The sequence below is a fragment of the Chiloscyllium plagiosum genome, unplaced genomic scaffold (genome assembly GCF_037043375.1).
Source record: "Chiloscyllium plagiosum isolate Xiang-an unplaced genomic scaffold, Cpla_swu_hap1 HiC_scaffold_27, whole genome shotgun sequence".
Classification (NCBI taxonomy): Eukaryota; Metazoa; Chordata; class Chondrichthyes; order Orectolobiformes; family Hemiscylliidae; genus Chiloscyllium; species Chiloscyllium plagiosum.
Window position 1 is genome coordinate 74,752,281 of NW_028270165.1, and position 22,462 is coordinate 74,774,742.

Here is a 22,462-nt window from a genome sequence, read left to right on the forward strand (position 1 = left end):
ATTGGCCATGCTAAATTACCCATAATGCCCTGGGATGTGCGGGTTAGGAGGGGCTGCAGTTGCCAGGCTGGCGCTGGGTGCTGAGCCGCAGACATCGCTAACCCGGGAAGGCGCGGGAGACTGGAAAGGGAGGGGGAAGACCGGAGAGGTTGCGGAACAGAATTCTGGATCCGGGGGGGGAGGAGTTCCCATATCCGAAGGAAGGCGTGGCAACTATGGAGCAAGGACGCTCAAGAGGGATGGATTTGGAAATGTAGAGGCCTCTGGGAGTAGGCGGGAGTGGGCTAGACTGGATTACGGACATGGTAAAAACAATGACTGCAGATGCTGGAAACCAGATTCTGGGTCAGTGGTGCTGCTGCCTGAATTGCTGTGCTCTTCCAGCACCACTGATCCAGAATCTGGATTACGGACATGGCGCGGGGGGAGGGGCGCCTGTGTAACTCTCTCTAGAGGGGCTGAATGGCCTCCTGCTGTTCCCGTGTGACAGGCTGGAGGAGGGAGGGGCTGAATGGCCTCCTGCTGTTCCTGTGTGACAGGCTGGAGGAGGGAGGGGCTGAATGGCCTCCTGCTGTTCCTGTGTGACAGGCTGGAGGGCGGGCTGAATGGCCTCCTGCTGTTTCCGTGTGACAGGCTGGAGGAGGGGAAGGGCTGAATGGCCTCCTGCTGTTTCTACTGAGCAACAAGTTGCAATTATGTAGTGTGTCCAGTGTGATAAAACGTGTCGAAGTGCCTCACATTTTGTGAATGAGGGTGAAGGAGGTAGGGATAGGTGTAGGGGTCCGGGGGGGGTGTGACAGAGATAGGGAGGGGGTGTAGGGGCCGGAGGGGGTGACAGAGATAGGGAGGGGGTGTTGGGGCCGGAGGGGGTGACAGAGATAGGGAGGGGGTGTAGGGGTCCGGAGGGGGTGACAGAGATAGGGAGGGGGGGTAGGGGCCGGAGGGGGTGACAGAGATAGGGAGGGGGTGTAGGGGTCCGGGGGGGAGTGACAGAGATAGGGAGGGAGTGTTTGGACTGGAGGGGGTGACAGAGATAGGGATGGGGTGTCGGGGATGGAGGGGGTGACAGAGATAGGGAGGGGGTGTAGGGGTCCGGGGGGGGGAGTGACAGAGATAGGGAGGGGGTGTCGGGGCTGGAGGGGGAGTGACAGAGATAGGGAGGGGGTGTAGGGGATGGAGGGGGTGCCAGAGACAGGACAGGGGTGCGTAAGGGTGTGCGAGTCCGCAGGGGACGAATTTGGGAAAGGGGGGGGGGGTGAGGGGGGTCGAGACGCGGAGTGGACAGAGGGTCCGCGCTCCCTGCCATCACCCCCGGGGGGGAGGGGGGGGGGGATAGTCAGCGAGAGAAATGTGGCAATCTGAGGGAGGCGTGTTCAGCTCTGAGACAGAAAGTGAAAGTGCCCAGCGAGGACGGGGAGGGGATTTTGAGAGGCAAGCAGCCCGAGGTTTAGTTCCTGAGCCCAACCTGGAGATGGCTGCCTCTCTCAAAGTGACCGCTGCCAACCGGGAAAAGGTAGGCCAGGAAAGGACGGGGTGACTCTGACCAGGGGGGGGGGGGGGGGGGAGACACAACCACAGCTGGGGGGGGGGGGGGGGGTGTACAGACACACGCACACAGAGTGAAACCAGGGAGTGGAGGAATAAGAGAGAGGAAGGGAGGAATCTCGCAGGGGGGGGTGGGTGGGTGCCAAGGTGGGCTCACAGGTGGGAGATGGGGATGAGAGAGAGAGGGGCAGAGGGAGAGAGGGGGAAGAGGGGAGGGGAGAGGGAAGGGGGGCAGTGGGGGTTTGAAGGCAAGAGGGAGACAGCTGGAGAGAGAAGCAGGAAGTGGCAGGCAGAGAGAGAAAGAGAAAGTAGCTTTGTCAGGGGGGGCGGGGAGGGGGGGAACAGAGAGAGAGAGAGGGAGGGAGGGATAGAGAGAGGGGGGAACAGAGAGAGAGAGGGAGGGAGGGAGAGAGGGATAGAGGGGGGGCAGAGAGAGAGGGGAGGGAGGGAGAGAGGGATAGAGGGGGGGCAGAGAGAGAGAGAGAGGGAGGGAGGGATAGAGAAAGGGGGGGGGACAGAGAGAGAGAGGGGGGGACAGAGAGAGAGAGAGGGAGGGAGGGATAGAGAGAGGGGGGGACAGAGAGAGAGGGGAGGGAGGGAGAGAGGGATAGAGGGGGGGAGACAGAGAGAGAGAGAGGGAGGGAGGGATAGAGAAAGGGGGTGGACAGAGAGAGAGAGAGGGGGGGACAGACAGAGAGAGAGAGGGAGGGATAGAGAGATACAGAGGGGGGGACAGAGAGAGAGACAGAGGTGGAGAGAGAGAGGGAGGGGGGCTTGGGGGCAGTGAGGGGAGAGGGGAGGGAGGACAGAGAGGAAGATGATGGAACTGGGGTGAGGAGGGATCGTGAAAGAGAGAGAGAAAAATACTGCGTGGGTTCAGGGGGGCCCTCCAGCCTGTCACACAGGAACAGCAGGAGGCCATTCAGCCCCCTCCCTCCTCCAGCCTGTCACACAGGAACAGCAGGAGGCCATTCAGCCCCTCCCTCCTCCAGCCTGTCACACGGGAACAGCAGGAGGCCATTCAGCCCCCTCCCTCCTCCTCCAGCCTGTCACACAGGAACAGCAGGAGGCCATTCAGCCCCTCCCCTCCTCCAGCCTGTCACACAGGAACAGCAGGAGGCCATTCAGCCCCTCCCTCCTCCAGCCTGTCACACAGGAACAGCAGGAGGCCATTCAGCCCCTCCCTCCTCCAGCCTGTCACACAGGAACAGCAGGAGGCCATTCAGCCCCCCTCCTCCTCCAGCCTGTCACACAGGAACAGCAGGAGGCCATTCAGCCCCTCCCCTCCTCCAGCCTGTCACACAGGAACAGCAGGAGGCCATTCAGCCCCTCCCTCCTCCAGCCTGTCACACAGGAACAGCAGGAGGCCATTCAGCCCCTCCCTCCTCCAGCCTGTCACACAGGAACAGCAGGAGGCCATTCAGCCCATCCCTCCTCCAGCCTGTCACACAGGAACAGCAGGAGGCCATTCAGCCCCTCCCCCCTCCAGCCTGTCACACAGGAACAGCAGGAGGCCATTCAGCCCCTCCCCTCCTCCAGCCTGTCACACGGGAACAGGAGGCCATTCAGCCCCTCCCCCTTCCAGCCTGTCACACGGGTACAGCAGGAGGCCATTCAGCCCTTTGAACTGTCATGCATTCTGACCTCAACTCCTGTTCCATCCCCTCCCTCAACACACACCAGCACAGCAAGATCCCAAGTTCCAGGTGACCCCCCCAAAATAGAGTATGGAACCCCCACTACCAGCACAGCAAGATCCCGTGACCTACCCCACACACATACACACCTCGGTGGTGCTGAGAGAGGTCACCCCACCCCACCCCCCACCCCCAGAGGTGGCAGGCGAAGGTGGTGTGGCATTGTGTATGAGGCCAGGGCAGCGCAGTAGGGGGGGTCTCTCCTTGGCACTAGGCCCCGGGCACAGGGAGCAGCAGGATTCCAGTGTTCCCTTTGGCCTGTCCTGCTCCGAGTGGGGCCCGGGGCCTGGGTTATCAGCGGGAGGGTCCGTTAGAGCCCTGCTCGGGGGCGAGGGAGGTTTCCAGGCCCCAAGAGAGAGGCCACACCACCTCGATGGATGGACGCTGGCATCTCCCAGGGGAAAGTGAAACCGAACTTCCTTTCGCCTCAGTGCCCTCCCCAGGCCTCACCTCGGTCCCCTCCCCAGGCCTCACCTCGGTCCCCTCCCCAGGCCTCACCTCGAATCCCTTCCCAGGCCTCACCTTGACGCCCTTCCCCAGGCCTCACCTCGGTCCCCTCCCCAGGCCTCACCTTGACGCCCTTCCCCAGGCCTCACCTCGGACCCCTCCCCAGGCCTCACCTTGATGCCCTTTCCAGGCCTCACCTCGATGCCCTCCCCAGGCCTCACCTTGATGCCCTTTCCAGGCCTCACCTCGATGCCCTCCCCAGGCCTCACCTTGATGCCCTCCCCAGGCCTCACCTCGATGCCCTCCCCAGGCCTCACCTCGATGCCCTCCCCAGGCATCAACATGATGCCCTCCCCAGGCCTCACCTCGATGCCCTCCCCAGGCCTCACCTCGATGCCCTCCCCAGGCCTCACCTCGGTCCCCTCCCCAGGCCTCACCTCGATGCCCTCCCCAGGCCTCACCTCGGTCCCCTCCCCAGGCCTCACCTCGAATCCCTTCCCAGGCCTCACCTCGATGCCCTCCCAAGGCCTCACCTTGATGCCCTCCCCAGGCCTCACCTCGGTCCCCTCCCCAGGCCTCACCTTGATGCCCTTCCCAGGCCTCAGCTCGGTCCCTTCCCAGGCCTCACCTCGATGCCCTCCCCAGGCCTCACCTCGATGCCCTCCCCGGGCCTCACCTCGGTCCCCTTCCCAGGCCTCACCATGATGCCTTCCCCAGGCCTCACCTCGATACCCTCCCCAGGCCTCACCTCGGTCCTCTTCCCAGGCCTCACCTCAGTTCCCTCCCCAGGCCTCACCTCAGTTCCCTCCCCAGGCCTCACCTCGGACCCCTCCCCAGGCCTCACCTCGGTTCCCTCCCCAGGCCTCACCTCGGTCCCCTTCCCAGGCCTCACCTCGATGCCCTTCCCAGGCCTCAACTCGATGCCCTCCCAAGGCCTCACCTGGATGCCCTCCCCAGGCCTCACCTCGGTCCCCTTCCCAGGCCTCACTTTGATGCCCTCCCCAGGCCTCACCTCTGTCCCTTCCCCAGGCCTCACTTTGATGCCCTCCTCAGGCCTCACCTCGGTCCCCTCCCCAGGCCTCACCTCGAATCCCTTCCCAGGCCTCACCTCGATGCCCTCCCCAGGCCTCACCTCGATGCCCTCCCCAGGCCTCACCTCGGTCCCCTCCCCAGGCCTCACCTCGGTCCCCTCCCCAGGCCTCACCTCGATTCCCTTCCCAGGCCTCACCTCGATGCCCTGCCCAGGCCTCACCTCGTTCCCCTTTCCAAGTCTCACCTCGGTCCCTTCCCCGGGCCTCACCTTGATGTCTTCCCCAGGCCTCACCATGATGCCCACCCCAGGCCTCACCTCGAAACCCTCCCCAGGCCTCACCTCGAATCCCTTCCCAGGCATCACCTCGATGCCCTCCCCAGGCCTCACCTCGATGCCCTCCCCAGGCCTCACCTCGATGCCCTTCCCAGGCCTCACCTCGATGCCCTCCCCAGGCCTCACCTCGATGCCCTCCCCAGGCCTCACCTTGGTCCCCTCCCCAGGCCTCACCTCGAATCCCTTCCCAGGCCTCACCTCGATGCCCTCCCCAGGCCTCACCTCGATGCCCTCCCCAGGCCTCACCTCGGTCCCCTCCCCAGGCCTCACCTCATTTCCCTCCCCAGGCCTCACCTCGGTCCCCTCCCCAGGCCTCACCTCGATGCCTTCCCCAGGCCTCACCTTGGTCCCCTCCCCAGGCCTCACCTCGGTCCCCTTCCCAGGCCTCACTTTGATGCCCTCCCCAGGCCTCACCTCGATGCCCTCCCCAGGCCACACCTCGGTCCCTTCCCCAGGCCTCACTTTGATGCCCACCCCAGGCCTCACCTCGGTCCCCTCCCCAGGCCTCACCTCGATGCCCTCCCCAGGCCTCACCTCGATGCCCTCCCCAGGCCTCACCTCGATGCCCTTCCTAGGCCTCACCTCGATGCCCTCCCCAGGCCTCACCTCGGTCCCCTCCCCAGGCCTCACCTCGGTCCCCTCCCCAGGCCTCACCTCGGTCCCCTCCCCAGGCCTCACCTCGATGCCCTCCCCAGGCCTCACCTTGGTCCCCTCCCCAGGCCTCACCTCGATGCCCTCCCCAGGCCTCACCTCGGTCCCCTTCACTGGCCTCAATTCGAATCCCTTCACAGGCCTCACCTCGAATCCCTTCCCAGGCCTCACCTCGATGCCCTCCCCAGGCCTCACCTCGATGCCCTCCCCAGGCCTCACCACGATGCCCTCCCCAGGACTCACCACGATGCCCTCCCCAGGCCTCACCTCGATGCCCTCCCCAGGCCTCACCTCGGTCCCCTCCCCAGGCCTCACCATGATGCCCACCCCAGGCCTCAACTCGGTCCCCTTCCCAGGCCTCACCTCGAATCACTTCCCAGGCCTCATCTCGAATCCCTTCCCAGGCCTCACCTTGATGCCCTCCCCAGGCCCCACCTCGGTCCCCTCCCCAGGCCTCACCTCGGTTCCCTCCCCAGGCCTCACCTTGGTCCCCTTCCCAGGCCTCTCCTCGATGCCCTTCCAAGGCCTCACCTCGATGCCCTTCCGAGGCCTCACCTCGATGCCCTCCCCAGGCCTCACCTCGGTCCCCTCCCCAGGCCTCACCTCGAATCCCTTCCCAGGCCTCACCTCGATGCCCTCCCCAGGCCTCACCTCGATGCCCTCCCCAGGCCTCACCTCGGTCCCCTCCCCAGGCCTCACCTCGGTCCCCTCCCCAGGCCTCACCTCGGTCCTCTCCCCAGGCCTCACCTTGATGCCCTTCCCAGGCCTCACCTCGGTCCCCTTCACTGGCCTCAATTCGAATCCCTTCACAGGCCTCACCTCGATGCCCTCCCCAGGCCTCACCTCGATGCCCTCCCCAGGCCTCACCTCGATGCCCTCCCCAGGCCTCACCATGATGCCTTCCCCAGGCCTCACCATGATGCCCTCCCCAGGCCTCGCCTCGATGCCCTCCCCAGGCCTCACCTCGGTCCCCTTCCCAGGCCTCACCTCAGTTCCCTCCCCAGGCCTCACCTCGTTCCCCTCCCCAGGCCTCACCTCGATGCCCTTCCCAGGCCTCACCTCGATGCCCTCCCAAGGCCTCATCTTGGTCCCCTTCCCAGGCCTCTCCTCGATGCCCTTCCCAGGCCTCTCCTCGATGCCCTTCCCAGGCCTCTCCTCGATGCCCTTCCCAGGCCTCACCTCGATGCCCTCCCCAGGCCTCACCTCGGTCCCCTTCCCACGCCTCATCTCGGTCCCTTCCCCAAGCCTCACCTTGTCCCTTCCCCAGGCCTCACTTTGATGCCTTCCCCAGGCCTCACCTCGATGCCCTCCCCAGGCCTCACCTCGGTCCCCTCCCCAGGCCTCACCTCGAATCCCTTCCCAGGCCTCACCTCGATGCCCTCCCCAGGCCTCACCTCGATGCTTTCCCCAGGCCTCACCTCGGTCCCCTCCCCAGGCCTCACCTCGGTCCTCTCCCCAGGCCTCACCTTGATGCCCTTCCCAGGCCTCACCTCGGTCCCCTTCACTGGCCTCAACTCGAATCCCTTCACAGGCCTCACCTCGATGCCCTCCCAGGCCTCACCTCGATGCCCTCCCCAGGCCTCACCTCGATGCCCTCCCCAGGCCTCACCATGATGCCTTCCCCAGGCCTCACCATGATGCCCTCCCCAGGCCTCGCCTCGATGCCCTCCCCAGGCCTCACCTCGGTCCCCTTCCCAGGCCTCACCTCATTTCCCTCCCCAGGCCTCACCTCGGTCCCCTCCCCAGGCCTCACCTCGATGCCTTCCCCAGGCCTCACCTTGGTCCCCTCCCCAGGCCTCACCTCGGTCCCCTTCCCAGGCCTCACTTTGATGCCCTCCCCAGGCCTCACCTCGATGCCCTCCCCAGGCCACACCTCGGTCCCTTCCCCAGGCCTCACTTTGATGCCCACCCCAGGCCTCACCTCGGTCCCCTCCCCAGGCCTCACCTCGATGCCCTCCCCAGGCCTCACCTCGATGCCCTCCCCAGGCCTCACCTCGATGCCCTTCCTAGGCCTCACCTCGATGCCCTCCCCAGGCCTCACCTCGGTCCCCTCCCCAGGCCTCACCTCGGTCCCCTCCCCAGGCCTCACCTCGGTCCCCTCCCCAGGCCTCACCTCGATGCCCTCCCCAGGCCTCACCTTGGTCCCCTCCCCAGGCCTCACCTCGATGCCCTCCCCAGGCCTCACCTCGGTCCCCTTCACTGGCCTCAATTCGAATCCCTTCACAGGCCTCACCTCGAATCCCTTCCCAGGCCTCACCTCGATGCCCTCCCCAGGCCTCACCTCGATGCCCTCCCCAGGCCTCACCACGATGCCCTCCCCAGGACTCACCACGATGCCCTCCCCAGGCCTCACCTCGATGCCCTCCCCAGGCCTCACCTCGGTCCCCTCCCCAGGCCTCACCATGATGCCCACCCCAGGCCTCAACTCGGTCCCCTTCCCAGGCCTCACCTCGAATCACTTCCCAGGCCTCATCTCGAATCCCTTCCCAGGCCTCACCTTGATGCCCTCCCCAGGCCCCACCTCGGTCCCCTCCCCAGGCCTCACCTCGGTTCCCTCCCCAGGCCTCACCTTGGTCCCCTTCCCAGGCCTCTCCTCGATGCCCTTCCAAGGCCTCACCTCGATGCCCTTCCGAGGCCTCACCTCGATGCCCTCCCCAGGCCTCACCTCGGTCCCCTCCCCAGGCCTCACCTCGAATCCCTTCCCAGGCCTCACCTCGATGCCCTCCCCAGGCCTCACCTCGATGCCCTCCCCAGGCCTCACCTCGGTCCCCTCCCCAGGCCTCACCTCGGTCCCCTCCCCAGGCCTCACCTCGGTCCCCTCCCCAGGCCTCACCTCGGTCCTCTCCCCAGGCCTCACCTTGATGCCCTTCCCAGGCCTCACCTCGGTCCCCTTCACTGGCCTCAATTCGAATCCCTTCACAGGCCTCACCTCGATGCCCTCCCCAGGCCTCACCTCGATGCCCTCCCCAGGCCTCACCTCGATGCCCTCCCCAGGCCTCACCATGATGCCTTCCCCAGGCCTCACCATGATGCCCTCCCCAGGCCTCGCCTCGATGCCCTCCCCAGGCCTCACCTCGGTCCCCTTCCCAGGCCTCACCTCAGTTCCCTCCCCAGGCCTCACCTCGTTCCCCTCCCCAGGCCTCACCTCGATGCCCTTCCCAGGCCTCACCTCGATGCCCTCCCAAGGCCTCATCTTGGTCCCCTTCCCAGGCCTCTCCTCGATGCCCTTCCCAGGCCTCTCCTCGATGCCCTTCCCAGGCCTCTCCTCGATGCCCTTCCCAGGCCTCACCTCGATGCCCTCCCCAGGCCTCACCTCGGTCCCCTTCCCACGCCTCATCTCGGTCCCTTCCCCAAGCCTCACCTTGTCCCTTCCCCAGGCCTCACTTTGATGCCTTCCCCAGGCCTCACCTCGATGCCCTCCCCAGGCCTCACCTCGGTCCCCTCCCCAGGCCTCACCTCGAATCCCTTCCCAGGCCTCACCTCGATGCCCTCCCCAGGCCTCACCTCGATGCTTTCCCCAGGCCTCACCTCGGTCCCCTCCCCAGGCCTCACCTCGGTCCTCTCCCCAGGCCTCACCTTGATGCCCTTCCCAGGCCTCACCTCGGTCCCCTTCACTGGCCTCAACTCGAATCCCTTCACAGGCCTCACCTCGATGCCCTCCCAGGCGTCACCTCGATGCCCTCCCCAGGCCTCACCTCGATGCCCTCCCCAGGCCTCACCATGATGCCTTCCCCAGGCCTCACCATGATGCCCTCCCCAGGCCTCGCCTCGATGCCCTCCCCAGGCCTCACCTCGGTCCCCTTCCCAGGCCTCACCTCAGTTCCCTCCCCAGGACTCACCTCGGTCCCCTCCCCAGGCCTCACCTCGATGCCCTTCCCAGGCCTCACCTCGATGCCCTCCCAAGGCCTCATCTTGGTCCCCTTCCCAGGCCTCTCCTCGATGCCCTTCCCAGGCCTCACCTCGATGCCCTCCCCAGGCCTCACCTCGGTCCCCTTCCCACGCCTCATCTCGGTCCCTTCCCCAGGCCTCACCTTGTCCCTTCCCCAGGCCTCACTTTGATGCCTTCCCCAGGCCTCACCTCGATGCCTTCCCCAGGCCTCACCTTGGTCCCCTCCCCAGGCCTCACCTCGGTCCCCTTCCCAGGCCTCACTTTGATGCCCTCCCCAGGCCTCACCTCGATGCCCTCCCCAGGCCACACCTCGGTCCCTTCCCCAGGCCTCACTTTGATGCCCACCCCAGGCCTCACCTCAGTCCCCTCCACAGGCCTCACCTCGAATCCCTTCCCAGGCCTCACCTCGATGCCCTCTCCAGGCCTCACCTCGATGCCCTCCCCAGGCCTCACCTCGGTCCCCTCCACAGGCCTCACATCGAATCCATTTCCAGATCTCACCTCGATGCCCTTCCCCAGGCATCACCTCGATGCCCTTCCCAGCCCTCACCTCGATGCCCTCCCCAGGCCTCACCTCGATGCCCTCCCCAGGCCTCACCTCGATGCCCTTCCTAGGCCTCACCTCGATGCCCTCCCCAGGCCTCACCTCGGTCCCCGCCCCAGGCCTCACCTCGATGCCCTCCCCAGGCCTCACCTCGGTCCCCTCCCCAGGCCTCACCTCGAATCCCTTCCCAGGCCTCACCTCGATGCCCTCCCCAGGCCTCACCTCGATGCCCTCCCCAGGCCTCACCTCGGTCCCCTCCCCAGGCCTCACCATGATGCCCACCCCAGGCCTCAACTCGGTCCCCTTCCCAGGCCTCACCTCGAATCACTTCCCAGGCCTCACCTCGAATCCCTTCCCAGGCCTCACCTTGATGCCGTCCCCAGGCCCCACCTCGGTCCCCTCCCCAGGCCTCACCTCGGTTCCCTCCCCAGGCCTCACCTTAGTCCCCTTCCCAGGCCTCTCCTCGATGCCCTTCCCAGGCCTCACCTCGATGCCCTTCCCAGGCCTCACCTCGATGCCCTCCCCAGGCCTCACCTCGATGCCCTCCCCAGGCCTCACCTCGAATCCCTTCCCAGGCCTCACCTCGATGCCCTCCCCAGGCCTCACCTTGATGCCCTTCCCAGGCCTCACCTCGGTCCCCTTCACTGGCCTCAACTCGAATCCCTTCACAGGCCTCACCTCGATGCCCTCCCCAGGCCTCACCTCGATGCCCTCCCCAGGCCTCATCTCGGTCCCTTCCCCAGGCCTCACCTTGTCCCTTCCCCAGGCCTCACTTTGATGCCTTCCCCAGGCCTCACCTCGATGCCCTCCGCAGGCCTCACCTCGGTCCCCTCCCCAGGCCTCACCATGATGCCCTCCCCAGGCCTCGCCTCGATGCCCTCCCCAGGCCTCACCTCGGTCCCCTTCCCAGGCCTCACCTCAGTTCCCTCCCCAGGACTCACCTCGGTCCCCTCCCCAGGCCTCACCTCGATGCCCTTCCCAGGCCTCTCCTCGATGCCCTCCCAAGGCCTCACCTCGATGCCCTCCCCAGGCCTCACCTCGATGCCCTCCCCAGGCCTCACCTCAGTTCCCTCCCCAGGCCTCACCTCGGGCCCCTCCCCAGGCCTCACCTCGGTCCTCTCCCCAGGCCTCACCTTGATGCCCTTCCCAGGCCTCACCTCGGTCCCCTTCACAGGCCTCACCTCGAATCCCTTCACAGGCCTCACCTCGATGCCCTCCCCAGGCCTCACCTCGATGCCCTCCCCAGGCCTCACCATGATGCCTTCCCCAGGCCTCACCATGATGCCCTCCCCAGGCCTCGCCTCGATGCCCTCCCCAGGCCTCACCTCGGTCCCCTTCCCAGGCCTCACCTCAGTTCCCTCCCCAGGCCTCACCTCGGTCCCCTCCCCAGGCCTCAGCTCGATGCCCTTCCCAGGCCTCACCTCGATGCCCTCCCAAGGCCTCATCTTGGTCCCCTTCCCGGGCCACTCCTCGATGCCCTTCCCAGGCCTCACCTCGATGCCCTCCCCAGGCCTCACCTCGGTCCCCTTCCCAGGCCTCATCTCGGTCCCTTCCCCAGGCCTCACCTTGTCCCTTCCCCAGGCCTCACTTTGATGCCTTCCCCAGGCCTCACCTCGATGCCCTCCCCAGGCCTCACCTCGGTCCCCTCCCCAGGCCTCACCTCGATGCCCTCCCCAGGCCTCACCTCGATGCCCTCCCCAGGCCTCACCTCTGTCACCTCCCCAGGCCTCACCGCGGTCCCCTTCCCAGGCCTCACCGCGGTCCCCTTCCCAGGCCTCACCTCTGTCCCCTACCCAGGCCTCACCTCGATGCCCTTCCCAGGCCTCACCTCGATGCCCTCCCCAGACCTCACCTCACTTCCCTCCCCAGGCCTCACCTCGGTCCCCTTCCCAGGCCTCACCTCGTTCCCCTTCCGAGGCCTCACCTCGATGCCCTTCCCAGGCCTCACCTCAATGCCCTTCCCAGGCCTCACCTCGATGCCCTTCCCAGGCCTCACCTCGATGCCCTCCCCAGGCCTCACCTCGATGCCCTCCCCAGGCCTCACCTCGGTCCCCTTCCCAGGCCTCACCTCGGTCCCTTCCCCAGGCCTCATTTTGATGTCCTCCCCAGGCCTCACCTCAATGCCCTCCCCAGGCCTCACCTCGGTCCCTTCCCCAGGCCTCACTTTGATGCCCTCCCCAGGCCTCACCTCGGTCCCCTCCCCAGGCCTCACCTCGAATCCCTTCCCAGGCCTCACCTCGATGCCCTCCCCAGGCCTCACCTCGGTCCCTTCCCCAGGCCTCACTTTGATGCCCTCCCCAGGCCTCACCTCGGTCCCCTCCCCAGGCCTCACCTCGGTCCGCTTCCCAGGCCTCACCGCGGTCCCCTTCCCAGGCCTCACCTCGATGCCCTTCCCAGGCATCACCTCGGTCCTCTCCCCAGGCCTCACCTTGATGCCCTTCCCAGGCCTCACCTCGGTCCCCTTCACAGGCCTCACCTCGAATCCCTTCACAGGCCTCACCTCGATGCCCTCCCCAGGCCTCACCTCGATGCCCTCCCCAGGCCTCACCATGATGCCTTCCCCAGGCCTCACCATGATGCCCTCCCCAGGCCTCGCCTCGATGCCCTCCCCAGGCCTCACCTCGGTCCCCTTCCCAGGCCTCACCTCAGTTCCCTCCCCAGGCCTCACCTCGGTCCCCTCCCCAGGCCTCAGCTCGATGCCCTTCCCAGGCCTCACCTCGATGCCCTCCCAAGGCCTCATCTTGGTCCCCTTCCCGGGCCACTCCTCGATGCCCTTCCCAGGCCTCACCTCGATGCCCTCCCCAGGCCTCACCTCGGTCCCCTTCCCAGGCCTCATCTCGGTCCCTTCCCCAGGCCTCACCTTGTCCCTCCCCAGGCCTCACTTTGATGCCTTCCCCAGGCCTCACCTCGATGCCCTCCCCAGGCCTCACCTCGGTCCCCTCCCCAGGCCTCACCTCGATGCCCTCCCCAGGCCTCACCTCGATGCCCTCCCCAGGCCACACCTCGGTCCCTTCCCCAGGCCTCACTTTGATGCCCACCCCAGGCCTCACCTCAGTCCCCTCCACAGGCCTCACCTCGAATCCCTTCCCAGGCCTCACCTCGATGCCCTCTCCAGGCCTCACCTCGATGCCCTCCCCAGGCCTCACCTCGGTCCCCTCCCCAGGCCTCACATCGAATCCATTTCCAGATCTCACCTCGATGCCCTTCCCCAGGCATCACCTCGATGCCCTTCCCAGCCCTCACCTCGATGCCCTCCCCAGGCCTCACCTCGATGCCCTCCCCAGGCCTCACCTCGATGCCCTTCCTAGGCCTCACCTCGATGCCCTCCCCAGGCCTCACCTCGGTCCCCGCCCCAGGCCTCACCTCGATGCCCTCCCCAGGCCTCACCTCGGTCCCCTCCCCAGGCCTCACCTCGAATCCCTTCCCAGGCCTCACCTCGATGCCCTCCCCAGGCCTCACCTCGATGCCCTCCCCAGGCCTCACCTCGGTCCCCTCCCCAGGCCTCACCATGATGCCCACCCCAGGCCTCAACTCGGTCCCCTTCCCAGGCCTCACCTCGAATCACTTCCCAGGCCTCACCTCGAATCCCTTCCCAGGCCTCACCTTGATGCCGTCCCCAGGCCCCACCTCGGTCCCCTCCCCAGGCCTCACCTCGGTTCCCTCCCCAGGCCTCACCTTAGTCCCCTTCCCAGGCCTCTCCTCGATGCCCTTCCCAGGCCTCACCTCGATGCCCTCCCCAGGCCTCACCTCGATGCCCTCCCCAGGCCTCACCTCGAATCCCTTCCCAGGCCTCACCTCGATGCCCTCCCCAGGCCTCACCTCGATGCCCTCCCCAGGCCTCACCTCGGTCCCCTCCCCAGGCCTCACCTCGGTCCCCTCCCCAGGCCTCACCTCGGTCCTCTCCCCAGGCCTCACCTTGATGCCCTTCCCAGGCCTCACCTCGGTCCCCTTCACTGGCCTCAACTCGAATCCCTTCACAGGCCTCACCTCGATGCCCTCCCCAGGCCTCACCTCGATGCCCTCCCCAGGCCTCATCTCGGTCCCTTCCCCAGGCCTCACCTTGTCCCTTCCCCAGGCCTCACTTTGATGCCTTCCCCAGGCCTCACCTCGATGCCCTCCGCAGGCCTCACCTCGGTCCCCTCCCCAGGCCTCACCATGATGCCCTCCCCAGGCCTCGCCTCGATGCCCTCCCCAGGCCTCACCTCGGTCCCCTTCCCAGGCCTCACCTCAGTTCCCTCCCCAGGACTCACCTCGGTCCCCTCCCCAGGCCTCACCTCGATGCCCTTCCCAGGCCTCACCTCGATGCCCTCCCAAGGCCTCACCTCGATGCCCTCCCCAGGCCTCACCTCGATGCCCTCCCCAGGCCTCACCTCAGTTCCCTCCCCAGGCCTCACCTCGGGCCCCTCCCCAGGCCTCACCTCGGTCCTCTCCCCAGGCCTCACCTTGATGCCCTTCCCAGGCCTCACCTCGGTCCCCTTCACAGGCCTCACCTCGAATCCCTTCACAGGCCTCACCTCGATGCCCTCCCCAGGCCTCACCTCGATGCCCTCCCCAGGCCTCACCATGATGCCTTCCCCAGGCCTCACCATGATGCCCTCCCCAGGCCTCGCCTCGATGCCCTCCCCAGGCCTCACCTCGGTCCCCTTCCCAGGCCTCACCTCAGTTCCCTCCCCAGGCCTCACCTCGGTCCCCTCCCCAGGCCTCAGCTCGATGCCCTTCCCAGGCCTCACCTCGATGCCCTCCCAAGGCCTCATCTTGGTCCCCTTCCCGGGCCACTCCTCGATGCCCTTCCCAGGCCTCACCTCGATGCCCTCCCCAGGCCTCACCTCGGTCCCCTTCCCAGGCCTCATCTCGGTCCCTTCCCCAGGCCTCACCTTGTCCCTTCCCCAGGCCTCACTTTGATGCCTTCCCCAGGCCTCACCTCGATGCCCTCCCCAGGCCTCACCTCGGTCCCCTCCCCAGGCCTCACCTCGATGCCCTCCCCAGGCCTCACCTCGATGCCCTCCCCAGGCCTCACCTCTGTCACCTCCCCAGGCCTCACCGCGGTCCCCTTCCCAGGCCTCACCGCGGTCCCCTTCCCAGGCCTCACCTCTGTCCCCTACCCAGGCCTCACCTCGATGCCCTTCCCAGGCCTCACCTCGATGCCCTCCCCAGACCTCACCTCACTTCCCTCCCCAGGCCTCACCTCGGTCCCCTTCCCAGGCCTCACCTCGTTCCCCTTCCGAGGCCTCACCTCGATGCCCTTCCCAGGCCTCACCTCAATGCCCTTCCCAGGCCTCACCTCGATGCCCTTCCCAGGCCTCACCTCGATGCCCTCCCCAGGCCTCACCTCGATGCCCTCCCCAGGCCTCACCTCGGTCCCCTTCCCAGGCCTCACCTCGGTCCCTTCCCCAGGCCTCATTTTGATGTCCTCCCCAGGCCTCACCTCGATGCCCTCCCCAGGCCTCACCTCGGTCCCTTCCCCAGGCCTCACTTTGATGCCCTCCCCAGGCCTCACCTCGGTCCCCTCCCCAGGCCTCACCTCGAATCCCTTCCCAGGCCTCACCTCGATGCCCTCCCCAGGCCTCACCTCGGTCCCTTCCCCAGGCCTCACTTTGATGCCCTCCCCAGGCCTCACCTCGGTCCCCTCCCCAGGCCTCACCTCGGTCCGCTTCCCAGGCCTCACCGCGGTCCCCTTCCCAGGCCTCACCTCGATGCCCTTCCCAGGCATCACCTCGGTCCTCTCCCCAGGCCTCACCTTGATGCCCTTCCCAGGCCTCACCTCGGTCCCCTTCACAGGCCTCACCTCGAATCCCTTCACAGGCCTCACCTCGATGCCCTCCCCAGGCCTCACCTCGATGCCCTCCCCAGGCCTCACCTCGATGCCCTCCCCAGGCCTCACCATGATGCCTTCCCCAGGCCTCACCATGATGCCCTCCCCAGGCCTCGCCTCGATGCCCTCCCCAGGCCTCACCTCGGTCCCCTTCCCAGGCCTCACCTCAGTTCCCTCCCCAGGCCTCACCTCGGTCCCCTCCCCAGGCCTCAGCTCGATGCCCTTCCCAGGCCTCACCTCGATGCCCTCCCAAGGCCTCATCTTGGTCCCCTTCCCGGGCCACTCCTCGATGCCCTTCCCAGGCCTCACCTCGATGCCCTCCCCAGGCCTCACCTCGGTCCCTTTCCCAGGCCTCATCTCGGTCCCTTCCCCAGGCCTCACCTTGTCCCTTCCCCAGGCCTCACTTTGATGCCTTCCCCAGGCCTCACCTCGATGCCCTCCCCAGGCCTCACCTCGGTCCCCTCCCCAGGCCTCACCTCGATGCCCTCCCCAGGCCTCACCTCGATGCCCTCCCCAGGCCTCACCTCTGTCACCTCCCCAGGCCTCACCGCGGTCCCCTTCCCAGGCCTCACCTCGGTCCCCTTCCCAGGCCTCACCTCGATGCCCTTCCCAGGCCTCACCTCGATGCCCTCCCCAGACCTCACCTCACTTCCCTCCCCAGGCCTCACCTCGGTCCCCTTCCCAGGCCTCACCTCGTTCCCCTTCCGAGGCCTCACCTCGATGCCCTTCCCAGGCCTCACCTCGATGCCCTTCCCAGGCCTCACCTCGATGCCCTCCCCAGGCCTCACCTCGGTCCCCTTCCCAGGCCTCACCTCGGTCCCTTCCCCAGGCCTCATTTTGATGTCCTCCCCAGGCCTCACCTCGATGCCCTCCCCAGGCCTCACCTCGGTCCCTTCCCCAGGCCTCACTTTGATGCCCTCCCCAGGCCTCACCTCGGTCCCCTCCCCAGGCCTCACCTCGAATCCCTTCCCAGGCCTCACCTCGATGCCCTCCCCAGGCCTCACCTCGGTCCCTTCCCCAGGCCTCACTTTGATGCCCTCCCCAGGCCTCACCTCGGTCCCCTCCACAGGCCTCACCTCGGTTCCCTCCCCAGGCTTCACCTCGGTCCCCTTCCCAGGCCTCACCTCGATGCCCTTCCCAGGCCTCACCTCGATGCCCTCCCCAGGCCTCACCTCGGTCCCCTCCCCAGGCCTCACCTCGGTCCCCTTCCCAGGCCTCTCCTCGATGCCCTCCCCAGGCCTCACCTCGATGCCCTCCCCAGGCCTCACCTCGATGCCCTCCCCAGGCCTCACCTCGGTCCCTTCCCAGGCCTCACCTCGGTCCCTTCCCAGGCCTCACCTCGATGCCCTCGCCAGGCCTCACCTCGGTTCCTTCCCCAGGCCTCACCTCGGTCCCTTCCCCAGGCCTCACTTTGATGCCTTCCCCAGGCCTCACCTCGATGCCCTCCCCAGGCCTCACCTCGGTCCCTTCCCCAGGCCTCACCTCGATGCCCTCCCCAGGCCTCACTTTGATGCCCTCCCCAGGCCTCACCTCGATGCCCTCCCCAGGCCTCACCTCGGTCCCTTCCCCAGGCCTCACTTTGATGCCCTCCCCAGGCCTCACCTCGGTCCCCTCCCCAGGCCTCACCTCGATGCCCTCCCCAGGCCTCACCTCGGTCCCTTCCCAGGCCTCACCTCGATGCCCTCCCCAGGCCTCACCTCGGTCCCTTCCCCAGGCCTCACCTCGATGCCCTCCCCAGGCCTCACTTTGATGCCCTCCCCAGGCCTCACCTCGATGCCCTCCCCAGGCCTCACCTCGGTCCCTTCCCCAGGCCTCACCTCGATGCCCTCCCCAGGCCTCACCTCGATGCCCTCCCCAGGCCTCACCTCGCTGCCCTCCCCAGGCCTCACCTCGGTCCCTTCCCAGGCCTCACCTCGATGCCCTCGCCAGGCCTCACCTCGGTTCCTTCCCCAGGCCTCACCTCGGTCCCTTCCCCAGGCCTCACTTTGATGCCTTCCCCAGGCCTCACCTCGATGCCCTCCCCAGGCCTCACCTCGGTCCCTTCCCCAGGCCTCACCTCGATGCCCTCCCCAGGCCTCACTTTGATGCCCTCCCCAGGACTCACCTCGATGCCCTCCCCAGGCCTCACCTCGGTCCCTTCCCCAGGCCTCACTTTGATGCCCTCCCCAGGCCTCACCTCGGTCCCCTCCCCAGGCCTCACCTCGATGCCCTCCCCAGGCCTCACCTCGATGCCCTCCCCAGGCCTCACCTCGATGCCCTCCCCAGGCCTCACCTCGATGCCCTCCCCTGGCAGAAGCTCCCAGCTTTTCCCCCCCCCCCCCCACCCAATCTCTGTCTCTCTCTCTCAGGAAACACCAGAGTTAAAGGCTGCACTGAGATTATTCAGTGTCTGTGTCTGAGAGAGAGTGTGTGTGAATGTGTGTGAGAGAGGGATTGTGTGTGTGTCCCTGAGAGTGTGTATCAATGAGTGTATGTATGTGTATGAGTGTGTGTATCAGAGTGTGAGTGTGTGTGAACTTTAAGGGCATTTAAATGGACATTGGATAAACATACAGATGAGAATGGAACAGTGTGGGTTAGATGGGTTTCAGATTGGGTTCACAGGTCGGCGCAATATTGAGGGCCGAAGGGCCTGTACTGTGCTGGAATGTTCTATAGATACCTGGAGGCCTCACGTCAGTCCTCTCTCCAGGCCTCACCTCGGGACGCTCCCACCTTCCCACCCAAAATTTCTCTCTCTCTCTCGGGAAATACCAGAGTTAAAGGCTGCACTCAGACTATTCAGTGTCTGTGTCTGAGAGAGAGTGTGTGTGAATGTGTGTGTCAGTGAGATGTATCAATGAGTGTGTATATGTGCATGAGTGTGTGTGCATATGAGTGTACGACTGTGTGTACGCATGTGTGTCAGTGTGTGTATGTATGTGAGAGAAAGAGAGTCTGTGTGTGTCGGTGAGAATCTGTGTGTCAGTTACGAGTGTGTTTGTGTGAGTGTCAGTGAGTGTGTGTGAGAGTGTGTGTGTAAGTGTGTGTGTGTCAGTGACAGTGTGTGTGAGAGTGTGTGTGTAAGTGTGTGTGTGTCAGTGACAGTGTGTGTGAGAGTGTGCATGTGTCTGTGTGTGCATCTGTGTGAGTGTGTCTGTGTGTGTGTGTCAGTAAGTGTGTGTCAGTGTGTGTGTGTGCGTGTGTATGTCTATGTGTGTGTAAGTGTCAACTCTAAGATTTGGAGGCTCACCAACTTAAAGGGCATTTAAATGGTCATGGGATAGTATGGGTTAGATGGGCTTCAGATTGGTTCCACAGGTCAGTACAACAGCGAGGGCTGAAGGGCCTGTACTGCGCTGGAATGTTCTATAGATACCACTAGGCCTTTGGCTCCAGCAGTGTCACCAGGCCATGATTTCTCCCAGCCTGCTCTGTCCCCAGATCACTGAGGTTTTCACTTTAAGATTCAGATTTACGTCGTCGTGTGTGCTCAAGTACACGCACACGGTTGAAAAGCACCTCATGTTGCCCCGTGCCATGAAATAAGGCGGCAGTGAAGGCCCTTTTCAATACAAGTTAGAGAAAAGGAATAATGTAGGACCTTTAATAGTCTTTGCCGAGTCCTCGCTCTGGCCGGAGACCGTTACCCAGAGGTTTGTCGCAGCGGGTTGGAAGTCTGAACGGGAGGGTGGAAACCTCCAGAGAAGCTCAGCAGGGGTCTGGCCGAGAAAGAGAAAGCAGAGTTGGCGTTTCGGGCCCGGTGAGGGCTGGGTTGGCTTTCCCGTTCATCGTGGCGCCCCAGCCCTCTCATTCGCCAGCCTCAGGACCCCACGGGCTCTACGCCCGGCCTGCTTCGTCGATTGGTTTATTTGTTGCCTCCGCGCATCTTGGCACAGGTCACCGTGAAGCGTGTCGCGATGCGTCGCCATCTTGGCACAGGTCACCGTGAAGCGTGTCGCCATGCGTCGCCATCTTGGCACAGGTCACCGTGAAGCGTGTCGCGATGCGTCGCCATCTTGGCACAGGTCACCGTGAAGCGTGTCGCGATGCGTCGCCATCTTGGCACAGGTCACCGTGAAGCGTGTCGCGATGTGTCGCCATCTTGGCACAGGTCACCGTGAAGCGTGTCGCGATGTGTCGCCATCTTGGCACAGGTCACCGTGAAGCGTGTCGCGATGCGTCGCCATCTTGGCACAGGTCACCGTGAAGCGTGTCGCAATGCGTCGCCATCTTGAAACCCAAAAAGGTGAAGCGAAACGCAGAAGAGAAAGACAAAAAGGGAGGGAGAAAGTGAGAGAGAGAGCGTGAAAGAGAAAGAGAGAATGGACAGAAGAAAGAAAAGGAAAAAGAGAGAGAAAGATAAGAGAGAAGGACAGAGAGAAAAAAGGAAAGAGAGAGAAAGACAGAAAAGGAAAGAAAGAGAAGAAAGAAAGAGGAGAGAGGAGAAAGAGAGAGATAGAATAGAGAGAAAGAGAGAGGAGAGAGAGAAAGCTGGAGAGGAGAAAGAAAGAAAGGAGAGAGAGAAAAAGAGAGAGGAGGGAGGGAGAGAAAGAAAGAGAATAGAGAGAGAGAAAGAAAGAAGGGGGGAGAGAGAGAGAGACAGACAAAGAAAGAGAATGAGAGAAAGAGGAAGAAGAGAGAGAAAGATGAAAGAGAGAGAGAGGAGAGAGAAAGAAAGAGAATGACAGCAAGAGGAAGAGAGAAAAAAAGAAAGAATGAGAAAAAGAGGAAGAAATCGAGGAGAGAGAGAGAGAGAAAGAGAATGAGGGAAAGGAGTGAAAAAAGAAAGAGACAAAAGGATAGAGGGAAAGAAAGACCGATAAAGGACGAGAGAGATGGAAGCAGGAAAGAAGAGAAAGAGAGAAGGAAAGAGCACCTTTGATAAAAGCTGTTCCTGTACACCCCACGGCTGCATGTGCCCAGCTCGCTCTCTGGGAGTGTTCCCCATACATTAATCCTGGGACAGGAGCCAACCGAGCTCACTCTGTCCTGCAGTAAATACGCTCCTACACCAGGCTACCGGCCACACCCTCTCTTACCCATCATTCTTTCACTGAAACTGGGCATCATCACCATCGTTACCACCATCACCATCGTTACCACCATCACCATCGTTACCACCATCACCATCGTTACCATCGTCAGCATCATTACCACCATCACCATCGTTACCATCATCACCATCGTTACCACCATCACCATCGTTACCATCATCATCGTTACCATCATCATCATCGTTACCACCATCACCATCGTTACCATCATCATCATCGTTACCACCATCACCATCGTTACCACCATCACCATCGTTACCACCATCACCATCATCACCATCGTTATCATCATCACCATCGTTACCATCATTTCCATCATCACCATCGTTACCATTTGTTACCATCGTCACCATCGTTACCATCATCATCGTTACCATTATCACCATCATCACCATCGTTATCATCATCACCATCGTTACCATTTGTTACCATCGTCACCATCGTTACCATCATCATCGTTACCATTTGTTACCATCATCATCATCGTTACCATCGTTACCATCACCATCCTTACCATCATCACCATTGTTACCATCATCATCGTTACCATCATCACCATCGTTACCATCACCATCCTTACCATCATCACCATTGTTACCATCATCATCGTTACCATCATCATCACCATCGTTACCATCATCACCATCATTATCATCATCACCATCGTTACCATCATCACCATCGTTACCATCATCATCGTTACCATTTGTTACCATCGTCACCATCGTTACCATCATCATCATCATTACCATTTGTTACCATCGTTACCATCATCATCGTTACCATCATTACCATCACCATCCTTACCATCATCACCATTGTTACCATCATCATCGTTACCATCATCACCATTGTTACCATCATCACCATCGTTACCATCAACATCCTTACCATCATCACCATTGTTACCATCATCATCGTTACCATCATCACCATCGTTACCATCATCACCATCGTTACCATTGTTACCATCACCATTGTTACCATCATCACCATCGTTACCAACATCATCATTGTTACCATCATCATCGTTACCATCGTCACCATCGTTACCATCATCATCATCGTTACCACCATCACCATCGTTACCATCACCATCGTTACCATCATCACCATCGTTACCATTGTTACCATCACCATTGTTACCATCATCACCATCGTTACCAACATCATTGTTATCATCATCATCGTTACCATCGTCACCATCATCATCATCGTTACCACCATCACCATCGTTACCATCACCATTGTCACCATCATCACCATTGTTACCTTTGTCACCATCGTTACCACCATCACCATCGTTACCACCATCACCATCGTTACCATCACCATCGTTACCATCGTCACCATCATCACCATCGTTACCATCAGCCCCATAGTTACCATCGTCACCATTGTTACCGTCGTCACCATCATCACCATCGTCACCATCTTCACCATCGTTACCATCACCACCATCGTTACCATCACAA

The 22,462-nt window shown here is 63.3% G+C and overlaps 1 protein-coding gene across 1 annotated transcript in view; it reads left to right on the top strand.

Annotated features, from left to right (window-relative positions):
- The first annotated feature begins 1,396 nt into the window (after nt 1–1,396).
- LOC122547639 (proteasome activator complex subunit 2-like) overlaps nt 1,397–22,462 on the top strand; it is a 108,944-nt gene continuing 87,878 nt past the window's right edge. The window contains exon 1 of the mRNA XM_087974891.1: nt 1,397–1,513. Within this exon, the coding sequence (XP_087831017.1) occupies nt 1,472–1,513 (42 nt within the window). The 5' untranslated portion in view covers nt 1,397–1,471. The remainder of the gene's footprint in view (nt 1,514–22,462) is intronic.